Source organism: Pygoscelis adeliae, unplaced genomic scaffold (assembly GCF_000699105.1).
Source record: "Pygoscelis adeliae isolate BGI_AS28 unplaced genomic scaffold, ASM69910v1 Scaffold42, whole genome shotgun sequence".
NCBI lineage: Eukaryota > Metazoa > Chordata > Aves > Sphenisciformes > Spheniscidae > Pygoscelis > Pygoscelis adeliae.
This window is the reverse complement of record NW_008824283.1, coordinates 9,742,698-9,757,953: the sequence shown is the minus strand read 5'-3', so window position 1 is coordinate 9,757,953 and position 15,256 is coordinate 9,742,698. Positions and strand designations below refer to the sequence as shown.

Sequence of the window (15,256 nt, the reverse complement as noted above, 5' to 3'; positions counted from 1 at the left end):
GCTGCAGTTTGAATAATAGTCAAGCACATATATTAAGAAGATACAAAGCAGATCTAGTTCCCTAATGAATTTTCACATGGTTTAAGACGCAAGAATATTCTAATAACTTGTCTTACAGAAACAGGCTAAGTCCAATACTGCAACTGCTCGAGGCACAAAAATCACAGTTAAGTTTGCAGAAATTTAATTTGTGGGGCAGCTGCAGAATCCAGTGCTGCTAGTTTGGCAGATCTGAGACAACTACTACAACACAGGAAAAGCCTGAAATGCTGCTTTTACTGACGCTGAGAAAATATCAACCCTGACTAAAAATGTACTCCACCCTTGTTAAAGGAAACAAATTGATTTGAGCTCAACTCTTGCCTTCCATTGCATTTCTACCTAAACAAACTTCAATTTGACACACTTAGTTGGTCACCAATGAAAAGCCTAAGGCTACAGAGTTGCTGCACAAAGCCATTTTCCCCTGGACACATCTGTCCTATTTTCCAAACTTGAAATGAAGTTTCAGGAAGTTTCTGATGCTCAAAACTGTCAACGTGATCACACAAACAAGCACCGTATATACAGATTTCAGAAGCAGAGCTTTGCTAGGAAAGTACTCTAGAAGCAGTAGCGTGCCACTATTCTCAATTAAAGACACATTTAATCTTAAATGAACAGTGACTTTTTTTTTTCCTCTTAAAGAATCCTTGCAGAGGTACTCAATACAATTATGTAATGCTTACAACAGGCTATTTTTCCTGGCTAAACAAGGACATTCCCTCAGAAAAATAAAAACGTGCATTTTAAATGAAGACTGTAATGACAAAACAACAGAAATGAGCAGAATACCTTTTTACCCTTGGAAAGCATTATGTTCTGCAATTCCGGAAGAAGGGAGAAAAACTAACAGATATTAAACAGAAGAAACATTTTCTTCTCATACAATATCTAATACAAGTTTCTCTCCATAGCACTCCTACAATGACAAAAGAATGAACTTAGATCTTCTCTGATGTTTTGCTGCTAAAGCCTTCCTTCTTCTTTCTGGTGCTTCAACTGTATCAGCTATGTTGAAATCAAGCCCTTAATTCTTCCTACAGAATCTTCAACCTGGAATTTTGTTGCAGCTCTGTCCACACCATTTTTCCTTTCATCCACTCCCCCACCGCTTTTTAAGCGCTCCTTTTCTTTCACATTTGTTTCTCATTATTCTCCTGCTTTTGCCTTTTATTCCAAACACCGAGTAGTCTCAATATATTCACAAGCAAAAGCCCCTCTATATCTACAGAGCCCTTCTACTCATTACTTATATCTGCATCTTCATTTTTTTTTCTGCTGCCTCTCTTACCTTCACAACTGGTTGCCCAAAAGGGACTAAGGGAACAACTTCAGCATTTAAATTCTGTCAAAACTAATGGGAGTTTTGCACGTTTTGCAAGATTCTTTTCAAGGCAATAAAATATTTCAGATTTGTAGATAAAGACTAATAATGTAGATCTGCTGAGTAGCCAAACTACATAATAAAAGTTATTAAAAAATGTACTGATGGAAAGCGGTACTCCTACATTTTGAAGGGGCTTAATTCTGTTGAGGAAAATAGTAAGGAAAAAAGTCATCTGTGGGGGGATGATTTAGTGAAATGAAATTTTACAGTATTTTATTGCATTTGCAGAAGCCTAGTTCAAATATTGAAGACGAGAAAGAACATATTGGTCCTGTGCTGAACACAGGTTCAGCAATTCTGACTTTCCCTCGTTAACCCATTAAAATGTTTAACGCTACCTACCTGAATCATCAGCTAATCTGCTGATTCTCTCCAACACAGCAATACAATCTCTCTCATCATCACTGACTTCCTTCAAAGTGTCCAGCAAACTTCGAGCCACCATTTGCCTAGTTTACAAGAAAGATTAAAAATTAGCATTATTTGTGTCCAGAAATACAGCCAAATCAAAAAGTTGTGCAATCATACAAGTTTCTTAAACCAAACAGTAAAATTTTACATAGATTCGCTTTTAACTCAGTAAATTTAGTTAGTCCTGCTTTGGGAATTCTTATTTCTGATACCTGGCGTAATCCTAAAGAACCATTAACTTTTAATGTTACATTAAAAGTATCCCTTTGGTTTACAAGGAAAAGGGAAACCAGTCACAGAGATAAAAAATAGTAGTCATCTGCCAAGTGGGCAAACAGGAGCTGAGTGTTAGGAAGTCAGTGTCAGCCTTCCATCCTCACCTCTGAACTCCCTACATTGTTCCATACTAAGCAAGACAACACCACTATTGTCAGAACAGTCTTAAACAGAATTACGAACTTATTTCACAAACAAAAGCATGAACACTCAAGCTGAAGATTTCCATACCAATGGCGATGTTTAGAAGCTAAACTTCATTCAAATGCTATATAGAGCAAATGGGTATACACTGTAAAAATAAAATGTACTAGCCCATGTGCGCCTGGGACATACATTAAGCAAAGTAGAAAATGAAACATTAAGAAAATGTGAAACAAGTCAGAATCAACTCAGTTACAAGAAATTTTTCTAAGGATTAACTTGTTAGTGACAAGATATAGTCAATTTTGGGTTTTTGTCCTCTAAGGTTCTGTTGCAGCCTATGTCACAAAGTCATACCCATCAGTTACCTAGAGAGCCCTAAACATTAAGTTTTTAAAAAATGCAGCTGGCAATGTGTGGCAATCAACCTTTCTCCTCAACAACAGCCTGCAACGGCATAACTCTTTTTTTTCACCCTTTTGGACAATGTGAGTTGAACATCAGTTCAGAGAGCTAGCAGGATTATCCCAACAGTGGAATGGGCCAAGGAACAGTGTCCAACACACTGCTAGCTCTTGTACTGCCCTGGAGCAATTTATCAACATGCTGAAGCAGCAAGGGTCAGGTGCCAGATATTTCCAGAACTGACTGACGGAAACACTGTTAGGATGCAGCCTAGATATAAGCACTGTTGACAAACAGCAGTGCTGTAGACAAGAGCAGAAACATAGCTAAACTTGATCACGTTCACTACAGACAGTGAACGTGAGCAATGGTCACAAACTAGTAAGAAACAGATGGTTACATTCCTGGTGTACGGGGGAAGCTTGAGAACTTTACAATTCCATGCAATTGGAGAAATGCAGTAGGTTTTCACGAATTCCCAAAGCTAAGCAGACATTTCCATTTTCTCAAACTGAAGACCAGTAATTTAAATGTTTCACACTGGCCACTTGCAAAACTATCTTAAACTGAACTGTTCTGACATACAGATGAACAAAATCCTCTTAAAAAAAAAAACTGCAAAAACCTGTTTGCCTTTAACAAATTTCCTCTCCCTCACTCTTTTCAACTTGGTAAAACTACATCTCTCAGCAGAGATCTTGATATGCAGTTGGAAGTTCAGCTATCAAAATCCTAATGGAGGGACACAGACTATGCAGCACACTAACCTAGAAGCAGAGTTGACTTGGTCTTTTAAAGGGCTGGACACCTCTGAAAAGAGAAGAGGAACAGATGAAGCATATTTCAAAAACCAGCCTGCCTGGGTACATGTGTCTCCTACATATTAAATGTAATCTTGGAAAGCAAGAGACAAGTCAACTGACCCACTGAGTTGGTCTCAGCAAGTAAGGAACCACAATAAACAGCACTACATCTTATCTGGCTCCTGGGGACTATAGAATGGCCCCCTACTATGCCGGCAGAGAAGACTCATCTCCTCATAGAGCTTTGTTAGCAGTATCCTGAACTGTGGTGGCTGGATCCCACAGTAAGTCTTTGCTAGTCCCTGGGAGTTGGACAGATGGCTATGTAGAAGTAGCCACCCTGTAAGCTGAAGGCCACAAACCTTCTGCTCAAGAGGAGATGAAAACACAAATCCTAACCTGAAGTAGATGAGACTTATTTATTAAATCCACTCAAAGCTAAGAAGGCACATTCAACTTCTTCCCTGGACTAAAGGTAGAAGGATGGCCCCCACCTGCATCCAGGTGGTATTTCCCTCTTTGGCTTGTAGAGGAATCAATGATCTACTTTTACATTTAGCAGATTCTGGTAAAAAGCATTACAACAAAAGGCAACAGGGCAAGTTAAGCTCACTTTAGAAAACCTAACTGGGTAGGCAGCCAGTAGTGACAGGGTAATCTCTTAACTCCATCCAGTGTTCTGGGAGATGATGTCCACTCGTGTCCTCCAAACATTATGGGCTCTGACCTAGTTCTGCCACTACCCCCAACGATCTGCCAAAACTCTTCTTGTGCCTCCAAGGCACAAACATAGGACACAGCTAAATCTACCTCACATTTGCCACAGGCTGAAAGCTAGCATGTAGGCAACTAATGTGGAATGACTTGAGCCCTGCAAGCTCCCACTTTAACATGCTCCGCTTACTGGAGAGCAGAGAGTAAGCAAGGGTACCCTGTCTAGCAGTCTGATCTTCCTTCTCATGCAAGCATTGGCAGTCGAGCTACAAAAAGCCTACAACAGAGGACTGTAATGAACTATCAATGCATAGCAGAATAACATAAGGCAAGCAGTAGCTTGCCCAGCAACTTGCCAGGTGAGTACCAGGCGAGCATTTGTGAAATTGTAACACAGCTCTGAAGGATGACCTGCCTAGTCTAGACACAAACAAAAATAGGTGGACATGCTTCATGCTGAAAAGGCAAGGAGATACCTCCTGTGACAGGGAAAAAGAGAAGGAGCAGGTTTCCTCTAGGGATAATGACAACATGTCCCCATAAACTGCATTCTAACAGGGAGTCAGACTCCTTCAAGTACATATGTGACAGAAATGATTCCACCAACATTAATGATGGCAATGTAAGTGATTTCAATGGCATATGTTCTGTTACTATATGTTACTCCTGGTTATCAGGGCACAATTTGGGACTAGGATTAATGGTTTCTTGCCATTTCCCTCCCACCACTGGCTTGGGTTTGTGTACTGCTTGCCTCTAATGAGATACCAAGCTCCACTAAGAACTTCTACTTTTACACATTCTCAGTGCTAGCGGAGTTGTCTTCATTGCAAGAACCAATAGAATTGCATCTTCTTGCCCAGTCAGTCAGATCTCATCCCTGATTCCTTCAGGTCCAAAGAGACTTTCACTAGCTGCTCTGGCAAGTGAAGCTTCAAATCAATAACCCTACAGCTGTGAACTCTTAATAGCACTTCAGCTATTATGTGCAAAGTAAAAAAGAAAAAAAAAAGAGAGAGAAAGAAAAGGAAAGAAGATAGTTTTTTCTTTGCCCATTTTTGCAGAACTTCTAAATCAAGATTTGATGTTTAAGTGAATATTGGTAGTAGTAAATTAGCTTGGCACTGTTTTCACCAATCTCAGAAGATATTCTGAATAAACTGCCAAATTCAAAATCAACATCTTTGTACCCTTCTTAAGAATAAAGGCTAAATACACAGAGGTACACTCAGTACTGTTGAAGTAATTAAGACTTCTCTCAGTGCTTTGCGAAAATTCTGTCCTTTGATAGTTCAGCTTATATCATTTTAATGTACACTTACAAGGCAAACTTTCTCAATCTATATTGTGAAAGTTAAACTTCAGTAATTTATTTGGTATGCACGTATCTGCAAATTGTGTAGAAAAAATGTGTTCTGAGGTGTCATTTTTACTATATTCTATTCTTTGACATACAGTGGGCTCAGAAAGACCGAAACATGAAAACAGAAGAAAGGAGAGTTAGAGATTAGGAGAAATAACCTAATTTATCCTAAAACGATGAGAAGTGTCCTAGTCAGAATGAATGCCACTATAGTTTTACCTGCATAGCTTTGGTATGAGTTTGGCATTTCCTTATTGTCAGTACTCAAACACCCCAAAAAGAAAGTTTATACCAGCCTAGGCTGCACAGACAGAAGGAAAGTGAGTGGGGCGAAAAAAACTGAGGCTGTAGATAATGATTCTCAATTAACTTGTTGGTTATAATCTGATCACACCTAAATGAAAATAAGGCAAGGTAATTTCTTACACTTAAGGAAGGTCTTGATAAGATTCTCGACATCCCACCAAACATACTGTCTTAGAAAGGTTTTTGATACACACTACAGCACAGAGGGATGAAAACAGCATTCTCCTGTTTTAGTGGGGGTACTTTCTGCATGCATGTCCTGGTTTTTAAACGCACAGTAAAATGACATTCTTGACTCTGCAAAAGGGAGTGAAGAACTGGAAAGACTTATGGTATAGCCCTGATACATCTAAAAATTTATTGTTACCCTTAATTCCTTGGAAAGAAATTGAATTCTCAGTTCCTGAAACAGAGCATATATTCTAAAAACTTCTAGATTATTTTCCAGAATCACAGACATGTAAAACCAAGGTTTATATTGTGACTGTCGGAGTCAGGAATCAGACAACCACATTAAAATAATTCATTGCGACACGTGGTACAGCCTCCTTTCTGATGCCAATCTCTCTTCCATCTGCAGTCTAGAAAGCAAGAAGGCTACCTTCTACCTACCATATCAGAAACCACGTCTGTGCCATGAAGTCAGTGGAGCATATCTTTTAGCCAAAAAAGACAATTTACCCAGAATGCTTTACGCCAAATCTTCACCTACACTGTAGACCGTGAAAGCGCTACTGACAAGCTGTATGTGAGTACACACACCTATGCTTAAGCCCTCTTTGAGATCCAACATGTCCTCAGTTACTGCTGAGTGCTGCTCTATGAGTACTTTGAAGTTAAACTATTTAAAAAAAAACATTTCAAAAGACATCAGGTATTCTCCCAAGGGAAAAGCAAAAATGTACTTCAGAACACAAAAGAGCATGACAAGAAGATAGCTTAAAAATATCTACATTGATGTTTAGATATAGTCTTGATAGCCAAGACTGATCATACTGATGAACGAGAGTCTGCTGCCAAGACCTGCTTTGGTTTGAAGAGAAAGGGCAAGAGCAATTCCTCAAAAAGTAGGCTGATCAAAAGGAAGGGTCTGTTGTTCAGGAGCTGCCTCACTATTTGAACAGATCTATTGGTGAGTGTTGTATGCTTCTGAGCCTTAATGAGGAATGGAAGCAAGTTAACGGCAATAAAGCTTAGGAAAACCCACAAAGGATTTTTAAAATTAGAAGAGACAAAAGCTATGCTCCAATCTGCACCAAGAACTGTTTTTTAAAGCAAGCAGCAAAAGGGAATCCTCATCCATGCATGCAGGCACACACACCAGTGCTACCAGACACAAGGAAACCTTGTGTTTTAGGGTGATGCTCTTGGCTTTCTGCTCAGCATCTACTCTTGCCGCAATATGATATTGGATTATTAAGGCATATGCTAGAGATGCTTCTCAAATCTGGTCTGAAGGCTGCCTCTTCATTAATAAAACCATAACCAGAGTCCAACTTGCCTTGGTTTTCAGATACAAGAGGGGTCATTTATTGTAATATTTCTCAGGTTCCCTCCATTCTCATAGACTGAGACAGTATCTCTGGTGCTGATCAGCAACACTTAAAATAGGGAGGATGTAGACCATAACATGCCAAAAATTGCCACACAGCAACTCCTTCCACCATTTGGGAAGTGCTGTTAAATAATTCCCTACCACACCCTTTTTTCAGTTCATCCTGTCAAAAATCATACATTTTTAAATGAAGAAGCAATTCCTATTTGCAAGTTCCAAGTCCGATCTGGTAAAATTTCTTAGGATGTAGACATAGATCCATTTCCATCTCAGAGCAACTGGCTTTGGCCTTCAGACACCAGCTGAGAAATCATGAGCGCTCAAGCAATCCACTCAAAGGAGACTAGGCTTTTGTAGTAATTGTTAAAAATCACTTGACTTTAATCATTCAATATAATCACACACTGCAAATATGATACATATGTAGACGACTAACCAGATAGAAAATGATAATAAAAACAAATGCAAAGAGAAATAAAATGAAATTTAAAATTAAAAAAAAAAAAAAAGCCACACACACTAAAAGCAAATTCATCCATTTAAAGAAAAAAAATTAAAAAATTTTCACCCTAATTTACCCAGGCTCAGTGATTATGTCTCAAGGGTTTGGGCATCTATAATTTGAAGCTTCCACACAAATGCAGGTCCAAGGTCACAGAAACAACCAAAACATTATTAACTCAATCATAATATAAAATAATGTTAAACTACACATAAGTAATTGGATATGATTATACCATACTGAGAGACATGAATTAAATTATACTTAAGTTGTTTATTGTTATCTTTTCCCTATGAAATGCTCCAGTTCATCTGTCTAGCAAAAATCTCTCCAGTTATTCCCGAGACTGCCTAATGCTGAATCATCAAACTGCCTGCAATAGTTACTCACTATGACCTATAGTGGTATAATTGCTACTCACAGTTATACCACTAATGGCTATCATATGCTATTTCCTATATTTCTTATGCTACATAACACAGTAGGCCTACAAAGAGAGCTAGGATTAAACAACATGTTTATACCAGGAAAAAAAAAAACACCAAACAAGCAAACACAAAAAAACCTCAGGGAAAACTATAGTTACTCCACCCATCTTCCCCTGAAGAAAAGCACAGGCAAGCACAGGATGCATAAAGCTGCACAGCGTCATCAAAAAGATTTCAAGCTTATGCATGCCCCACACCCCGTGCAATCCATACTGACTCAGAGAGACAGTTTTTTCTTAAACGAGCAAGTAAAATATTAGGACTACTATTCTTGTTTAAAATTCAGGTCACACAACTTGAGCTTCTGAGTTTGTTCTCCTCCCTACTGGCTTTTATTACATAATTGTAACCTATAGCCCTAAAGGTTCCTCTTCCCTCCCTCCCCATGGAAAGTCAAACACACAAACTCTCTCCTCGTTGGCAAATTGCTGATTTAATCTCAAATTGTAAAATACCACAAACTTTGGATTTCAGGAAAATCAAAAACTTTAAAATCAGGCATTTCAGAACTAATTTATGCATACAGATTTATGCAGGTTCTAATAAGAGAAACCATTCTATAATTGTTAGCTTCAGTTCAATCAGAATGAAAACCTTCCAAATGGGGGATGTTCATACCTGTAATATGGAATTTTAAGTATGCTTCACAGGACCAAGTTAAGCACAGGGCTAAATCCTTACAGAACTCAGGCCACGAACAACAAAATAGAGGCTAACCTACAGGGTAGTTGATCATAGACTTATCTTCCGCATACTAGTGAATTAAGAATTCAACATAAAAGCAAACATGCTTTATTAAAGATTTACTTGGAGCCCAAACTAAACTATGTTAAAATAAACACCAGAAAACTTCAACCTTAACATATTTTATACATTTCTGTGATCTTGTAACTGTTTGCAGTTACAATTAAAATAAATGCTGGTTTTGAATTTCTTCATTCCATTGCAGAGTGTCTGTGTGAAGGAGAAGGGACTGGGGGGGGGGTGGGGTGGTGTCTATCTGAAATATGCTACAATACCTGTGCTTTTAAATGAAAAAACTAGCTCAGTGGAATGACGGAAATAAAAAGGGGAAAATGCAGACTACAGTATTAACTGGGTAAGGTAAGACTTTCTTTTCAGCAGTTTTTTATTTTCAATAACCCAAAGCAGGAATACTCAAACTGTAAACTATGGATGAGGATGGTCCTGCAGAACACTTGGGTTCCTCTGGCAATCTACAGTGCTGTTCATTATCCTCTCCTGACCTTTCATGAAGTATTTTCTTAAAGTCACTTTCCACACAGAGTTATGGATACAGTTTACTATTATCTTCTAGTCCTGTGTCAACAGGAATGTTAGCATCCACAAAAAACCTAAAAGAATGTGGTCCAATTAATAAAAAAGTTCAAGAAGTCCTGAACTACAGCTGCTTAAGAAAGTAAGCAAATGTTTTTCTGTTATCATTAATATTTTGCTCTCTGTAAGTAGAAGGAGTATCAACAAACAGAAGGAGGGGTGGAAACTGAAGAATTTTGTAAAGTTGTTGATTTTTTTTAAATTATTTGTATTTCATGCAAATTAACTTCAGTCAGATTTGAATCAGATGAATAGCTTGCATACCGTTAGCCAGACAGGACATTTGAAAAGCATACCTGTTAAATATGTTCTCACTTGCAGCGTACTTGTCCAGTCTTCCCAAAGGCGTCAACATTTCATCTTGTGAGACAAAGTCCAGGGCTGAAGGTATAATAATCACATCAGACTCTGAGCTGTAGTCATCCACACCAACTATCAGAGACATCAGAAATATTCCTTATAATCACAGTAGTTTAACACTAAAATGATGTCTGTTGTTGGTCTGAAATACAGAAGTCTAGGAAAGGTCCCATTGACAACATATTTACTAACTGCACTACATCATTCCCACTAGCTTTCCCCAACCCCCATAAAGCCTTTTCTATACAGGAGTGATTGATTACGTATAAATTGAACTAAATGGATTTTGAGTAATTTTCTCTACATTCCCAAATCTGATGTTTCACTAAACATCCAAGGTTCATGATATTTTTAGCTGACAAACTGTACTTATATTTTTATTATATTTTTATTTTTATTAAGCAAATGACTTTTAGCTAATTCTAAAGTCAGCTTTTTGAAGATGCATAGACTAAAATCATAGCGGCAATTAGCCCAGAAATAAAGAGTTAATACAACATCATCTAACAGAACAAAAAAGTTTTTTAAAAAAGAAAAATCTAAATTAAGCATGTTAAAAAGTTCAGATGTGTGTTGTTACATCCACCTACGATTTAAAATAAGCACAATTCAACCATTGCACAATTATTAACCAGCACATCAATAGGGACCTTCATATAAACAGACACCTTTATCAACATGGAACCACAATGAAATGGAAAAGGAGTCCATCCCTGCTCTGCAGAGCTGCTTGAAGAATTAGAATTTGAACTACCACCCTTTCTGGCTTCCATATGCCCTCTAAACTGCTCAAAAACTCAGTCCCGTAACAAACACCTTAGCCTGTAAATACAATCACTTATTTGCTAGTATTGCAAATGCATTCACTTATTTGCAAGAACTATCCCAGGTCACCTGCTTTACTCCTGAAAAAACAACACTACAACTGTTCTTCAGTCTCGCCAAGTTTCCTGAAAAGCCTTTTGAAAACTGGCAAATAGAGATGGACAGAAGACAGGTCTAGAAGTCCAACAATGATTTTTTTTAAAGTGAACTCTCTAGAGGAAAGAAAAAAAGATTACTGTCTTCTTACCTTCCATACAATGATACTATGTTACATAAATTGGTTATCAGACACTGTGTCATTATCTTCAACATTCAGAATACACAAGCAGCTACCATTTTCTGAACGTCTTCCTTAACGTATTTCAAATGTCAAAAGATTTAACACCAAACTCTCCATAAGAGTAACATTTTTAGATCTAAAATGACTTAATAGCATCTGTTTACCAACAAACTAATTCTCCCATTTTCTAGGTAGAGAATCAATGCACACTGTTTAATTGGTCTAAGAAAATCCCATCCTCAGAGGAGGGTCCAAATTCTGCAGTTATTGATAGGACATGAAATCCTTGCCAGAAATCAAATGATGGGAAAAGAGCAAGAGCATAAGAAGAATCTGGGAGACAGGGGCAAGGAAGAAAGTGTCCTGGGAGCTGCGAGATAAAGTAGATGGAAGAGCAATTTGGGGAGAGGAACTAGTGCTCTTGGACATGCCTAAGGTATAGGATAACAAAGTGCAGGGGGGGGAAGGGAAGGCTGGAAGGAGGAAGAAAAAAAAAAGAGGTCAGCTGCAGAAAACTATTGCAGCACAAAGGGAAAGCACTTAGCAACCCCAGGTTTACACAGCTGTTTGAACCTGTGTTTGGTTTGGGTTTGTGGGTTTGGTTGGGGGTTTTTGTTGTTATTTTTTTGCAAGAATCAGTTTTATTTTCACAGGAAAGGCAGGGGAAGGTAAAAATGCACTCATAACACAAGTTAGGATTTTATGCCAGGTTAAAATAACAAAGAACAGGCTACATCCTCTGACAGGCTCATAGGCCTTTAATTCAGCCCATCGATCCAACTAAAACCAGAGGTTTTCCTGTGTTTGCAGTTATGCCATGCACCTTTCTCACACAGACTAGTCTTTTTAGAATAGAATATTTCAGTTGGAAGGGACCTACTACGATCATCTAGTCCGACCGCCTGACCACCTCAGGGCTGACCAAAAGTTAAACCATGTTGTTAAGGGCATTGTCTAAATGCCTCTTAAACACTGACAGGCTCGGGGCATCGACCACCTCTCTAGGAAGCCTGTTCCAGTGTTTGACCACCCTCTCAGTAAAGAAATGCCTCCTAATGTCCAGTCTAAACCTCCCCTGATGGACACAGCTTTGAACCATTCCCACGTGTCCTATCATTGGATCCCAGGGAGAAGAGCTCAGCACCTCCCTCTCCACTTCCCCTCCTCAGGAAGCTGTAGAGAGCAATGAGGTTGCTCCTCAGCCTCCTTTTCTCCAGACTACACAAACCCAGAGTCCTCAGCTGCTCCTCACAGGACCTCCTCATAGAACATTTTATTGCATGCGAGCTCCTACTGTCAGAGGGCTGACTGAAGACATACTTTGAAGCAACAAACACATTCTGCAGCATCCACACATGAAGTAAGTTACACAGATACTCCTCATTCGAGGAAATTATTTGCATTAATATTTTTTTTGTATCATTATAATTGTGCCCTTCACTAGGGAGCTAAACCACTGCATTCAGATAGATTTCTAAACTACAGAACTTAAATTTGTACAGTTAAGTTGTGACATAACCAACTGGGGAGAAAGAAAAAAAAAATCACTCTAATATTCAGTGAAATTAATTCTATGACAGGATCCTATTTTCCTATTTTAAAGTTTGTTGATCATACTATAAATTTAAAAGCATAAATTGTAGAAACTATGTCAAAATGCCTACATAATTATTGTCACCAATATAATTATTTTTATTTAGCTATGAAATGCATTAATTAAAAAAATGCTGACCATTATATCAACTACCACTAGTTTTACTTCCTCCATTTCTCTCCTCTCAACCTCAACTTCATGTTCTATGTTCCTCTCTTTGCCCTCTACGTTTATTGTCCCCTAATACTCCTACAGCAAGTGGTCCAATGTAGATGCCACCTTAGATGGTGCAGAACATGGCAACTGCTCACTCTATATGTCTTAACACATAAACATGCACCAAAGTTGAGTAGATGTCTGATGCCTTTGATTTAGTGAACTGAATGTACTGATAATTTTTGCATCGTGAAACCAGTTAAGTCAACCAAACTGCTAAATCCACTCTATATCAGATGTAAATATCAATGATAAAAACATGAGCAGCTGCTTACAATTTATCTGTTTGATGTCTCCTACTAGTTCAAACAGAAAGTGAGGTGTGTGGATTTGACTCTGTGTGTGCATTGTAAAATTAAGTTTAGCACTCACTACGTTGGGCTTGATGTGTCTCTGTTACAGATCCTGAACAACATTTATTATTTAAATAATTCTAGCACCTCAGCTTGTAGTCACAAAAGAGATCATTCAAATGTCAGCATCCTGATAAACACAACACTAATACCAAGAGGGAAGAGAGGGGTGATAAAAATAAATCAATCAGTACATGAACAGTTTATAGTTCTTTTAAAGTACTGTTACAGTTATCTTACATATTCATTTTCACTTTCAACATCAAGACACCAAAACAAGTGGAGAGGCATCAGCCCAGTAGAATTCCCATTCTAACAAAGCCCCTCAAGTGGATGTTTGTCTTTAACTTGCCCCAAATATGATTCGCCAACAACCTAACCACTCCTCATCTAAAATGCATAAACACCATATTTTGCATTATTCAATAAACCAAGTCACTTTGATATTCCTTTTTTTGGTTATTCCAAAAAAGCTATCAAAAAGGCTGTTAACTGAATATTGCCTCTTCAGCCCTCCGCTGCTTTCCACCCAAGTCTGAGCACTTGCCCAAGTACCACAGGATCTTTTGTAAGTTTCACAAATGCAAAAACCAACCTTGAACACAAGTGTACTGGTTTTGGCTGGGATAGAGTTAAGATTCTTCATAGTAGCTTGTATGGGGCTATTTTGTGCACCTCCAACCTACCTGCTGGCAGGGCAGTGTGAGGAGTAGAAAAGGCCTTGACACTGTGTAAACACTGCTCAGCAGTAACTACAACATCCCTGTGTTATCAACACTGTTTCCAGCACAAATCCAAAACATAGCCCCATACTAGCTGCTATGAAGAAATTTAACTCTATCCCAGCCAAAACCAGCACAACAAGTCTTGGCTAGTTCAAATGCAGAACGTCCGGATTCATTCCCATTTCAGAATGTAGACCAGGCAACAGGGCCACATGTTACTTTCCTCTCCTGCTGCAGAAAAATGATAGGTCACTTTATTTTCTCCACTTTTTCAAACCAATACAAATAAGTCTGGACCAAATGCTCAGAAGGCATCTAAGCTGAAAGACACCACTGAAAACTAATACAAGTTCAGAACCTAAGTACTTTTTAATCTGGTCTTACATGTTCACAACAACATGCAAAAGAAGTAGAGCTAAGAAATTAGGAGTTTCTATAAAAACGCCCTATCCCAGCAGTTTAAAGTCACTAGTGGTGATGGGGGGAGGAACAATACTTGGACAACAGTGTGAAAAGCAATCACAGTGCCCCTATTTTCTGTCCACATAAGCACCAAAGCAGAGCAAATTGAATAAATGCATTAATTTATCTAGACTAAGTAGTTTACAAACTTCTCTTCAAAACTCTGCACTACTACAACCAAACACAAGGCAGCATCGCATAACAAGATAAACACTGGATTTTGTTTCAATATCTAACTATCACTGACATGTTGTATGACACAAGCCAAGTAACTCCTCCTCTCCGTACCTTCATTTTCCTGTCCAATCATTTGTTTGACTGGTTTTTGTAGAAGTTGTTCAGCTTTGTCTATCTATCTTGCATCTGGTCCACACTGTACCAAGAATACATTAACACACCCCACTTTAAGTTCTCCTGTTTCCCTTAAGTTCTCCTCTGTTTTACGGCAAGGATACAACAATTACTTGCCACAATTATTAACTAACATGGACCATACAGCAATCTTGCTGAGACAGACTATGTTTAGAGGTGCTTAGTCAACGATTGACAAGCTTGGTTGAGCATACAACAACAAAACAGAAGACCATTTAAAACTCAGTCCTCTATAAAACTGTAGTCTATAGGCCAATTTTCAAGTGAGCTGATTTTTCTACTTCATAGTACCTTTCACAAAGACCTTGATCATTTTGTGCCTTTTACAGACAGGT

General features: G+C 38.4%; 1 protein-coding gene across 1 annotated transcript in view; it reads right to left on the bottom strand.

Moving 5' to 3' along the window:
* Positions 1-10,179, bottom strand: part of PPP4R1 (protein phosphatase 4, regulatory subunit 1) — a 56,697-nt gene extending 46,518 nt beyond the window's left edge. The window contains exons 1-2 of the mRNA XM_009318590.1: positions 10,031-10,179; positions 1,772-1,878 (exon numbers count right to left, since the gene is read on the bottom strand). Coding sequence (XP_009316865.1) covers positions 1,772-1,878; positions 10,031-10,179 — 256 coding nt within the window. The remainder of the gene's footprint in view (positions 1-1,771; positions 1,879-10,030) is intronic.
* Between the last annotated feature and the right edge of the window lie 5,077 nt (positions 10,180-15,256).